Source organism: Penaeus japonicus, unplaced genomic scaffold (genome assembly GCF_977035675.1).
Source record: "Penaeus japonicus unplaced genomic scaffold, GWHDUDI00000001_assembly GWHDUDI00000022, whole genome shotgun sequence".
Taxonomy (NCBI): Eukaryota; Metazoa; Arthropoda; class Malacostraca; order Decapoda; family Penaeidae; genus Penaeus; species Penaeus japonicus.
The window spans coordinates 8,018,969-8,021,468 of record NW_028234424.1 but is presented as its reverse complement, the minus strand read 5'-3'; the positions used below and the strand labels follow the sequence as shown (position 1 = coordinate 8,021,468).

The following is a 2,500-nucleotide window of genomic DNA, read 5'->3' as shown; positions in this document are numbered from 1 at the left end:
TTCTTATCAAATTTCGTACCATCTATCACCGTTACGTTCGAGACTTGAACGGTACTTATATATTTGAAATGATAACCCAATACACGAAGCTGCAAAAGCGGGTTAGCGCGCCTCTCGTCCGAAGGTTCAGTTCAAGGAGAGACTCAAAAGCTCAAAATAAAAAGGATATACACAAGAGCAACTCCAAACACCATGTTCCTGCAGCCTACGCTATACCTTGGTGTTATAATCTCTCCCTTTTGTCAGCTGCTCTCACATCATGGAAGAAGAGGAGATAGAAGAATAAAATGATAATAAAATAAAAATGGACGTAGGATTATTTCCGGGTCGCTTCGAAGCGTTGAATTCCGAAGCTGGGTCGGTTAAAGTTCGAACTTCAGAATTCGACGCTTCGAAGGCTTTGTAAAATCTGACTAAAAATCATCAAGAGACAGTCAAGTGACACTTGTTGAAAACAAACATTTATGTCATGAAATTAAACAGACAAACAAACAAAATCAAATTAATACACGTGAATATAAATCACAAATTCATTTTTCAAACTCAAAGGTACTAGTCTACTACCATACAGCAATAAAATTAAGATGATATGGACTTCATTACATATGATATGCTAATCTGTGAATGTGATTGTTAAAATTAACTTATTTTTTTATTTCTAGTCAATGACTCTGACACTGTTATTACATAAAAAAACAGGTTATTGTTTGTTGGGATTTGAAAATGTGGAACTGATTCTGTTCCCCAATCTAAAAATATAAAAAGATTAATTTTACATCGATGACCGTATATAATTCAACGTTTCGCTTAAAAAAATCTTCCCCAGATATATATATATATGATTGATTTTTGAAAAAAAAATCAAATCAAAATGTCTAATATCATCTTGATTCACTAAAAAGAAATTTCTGAATAACTATCACAATAGACTCTGAAAGCTATAAAGGTGCCATTTATGAAGGTTAGCTCAGTATGAGTTCTTATCATGAGGTGTGGAGACCAAGTCAAGGGCATAAGGCCTTGAAACAAAAGTGAGTGATGAGGAAATATATCAGTGAATGTATGAGGATCAGAGGGATTAATGCGGCATGAGTGACAGGCAAGTATTAGGGAAGGTATGAATGAGTGGGGGTGGGGGAGTCGACGTGATATAAGGGAGTAATGAAAAAAAAACAAAAAAAACATGAATCGCAAAGATTAACGACCTAAAACAAGTGAATGACATGGAGACATGTAAGGGAATTAAAAAAATATATATATATGTATGAGGATAATGGGAGGAATCAAAACACTCACCTCCAGAAGATCCGAGTTGTTGGTACGAGGACCTGAGTCGTGGTCAATCAGCTCGACCTCAGCGAAGTCGACGCTGTTGTAGTTGGGCTTCAGGATGTCTTGGAACTATGTCGAGCAAGGAGAAACAGAGGGGTAGGGAGGAGAGAGAGAGAGAGAGAGAGAGAGAGAGAGAGCGAGAGAGAGAGGGAGAGGGAGAGAGAGAGAGAGAGAGAGAGAGAGAGAGAGAGAGAGAGAGAGAGAGAGAGAGAGAGAGAGAGAGAGAGAGAGAGAGAGAGAGAGAGAGAGAGAGAGAGAGAGAGTGAGAGAGAGAGGGAGAGGAGAGAGAGAGAGAGAGAGAGAGAGAGAGAGAGAGAGAGAGAGAGAGAGAGAGAGAGAGAGAGAGAGAGAGAGAGAGAGAGAGAGAGAGAGAGAGAAAGACGGATAAGAGACACCGCGAGAAAGAAAGACAGAAATAAAGAATAAGAGAGAGAGAATGAGAGTCGAAAATTCAGAAAGCAAAGGAGAAAGAGAGAGAAAGCGAAAATTGAAGAACGAAAGAGAAAGAGGGAGAAGGATGGGGAGAGAGGGACGTAGGAAAAAAGGAACAAAGAATTCATTTAATACGTGAGCCAAACCTTGCACAAAGATACAATAAAATTTGATCTTGTGACTAATCCCGGTGTGCTTGTCAAAGATATCATTATACCATTTGTGCTTCAGGGTCAGGGTGGAAGAGGAGTAGCAAGGGTCAATTTAGGTCTGGACACACATGGTCACGTTACGCTGAGAAAAAAAAGGGCGGGGGGGGGGGGGGATAGGATCAGCCATTTGATACTATCTCGTGTTAAAAAAAAGAGTCGAGAGGAGGAAAAAGTCTCACTTTTGGTATTTACTTTGAAGTAAAAATTCTGGCTAGGGAACAATTCGCAAAAAATTGGGGGGGGGGGGTAAAAGGGAGAAAAAAGATACTAATAATATATATTTCCAGTTAGACGTCTGATGGAAAGCAAGGAGGGTTGAAAACAAGAGGAACTAAATCTAATACAATTCAAAAAACGGTTTGAAGGATCAATGAGAGGGGGGGGGGGGCTGGAGGGAGTAACTCTAAAAAGATTCTTGACTAATTTACTGTGCATTGAAATATTCTCTAGTATTAATAATGCTCTTCTATGGCTTCTTCAAATGATCTATGCAAAATAATTACACTACCAGTTTATACCAACAC

At 39.0% G+C, this 2,500-nt stretch overlaps 1 protein-coding gene across 1 annotated transcript in view; it reads right to left on the bottom strand.

Annotated features, from left to right (window-relative positions):
• Positions 1-2,500, bottom strand: part of LOC122249617 (voltage-dependent calcium channel subunit alpha-2/delta-3) — a 75,813-nt gene that overhangs the window by 48,199 nt on the left and 25,114 nt on the right. The window contains exons 11-12 of the mRNA XM_086549208.1: positions 1,297-1,401; positions 217-246 (exon numbers count right to left, since the gene is read on the bottom strand). Coding sequence (XP_086405334.1) covers positions 217-246; positions 1,297-1,401 — 135 coding nt within the window. The remainder of the gene's footprint in view (positions 1-216; positions 247-1,296; positions 1,402-2,500) is intronic.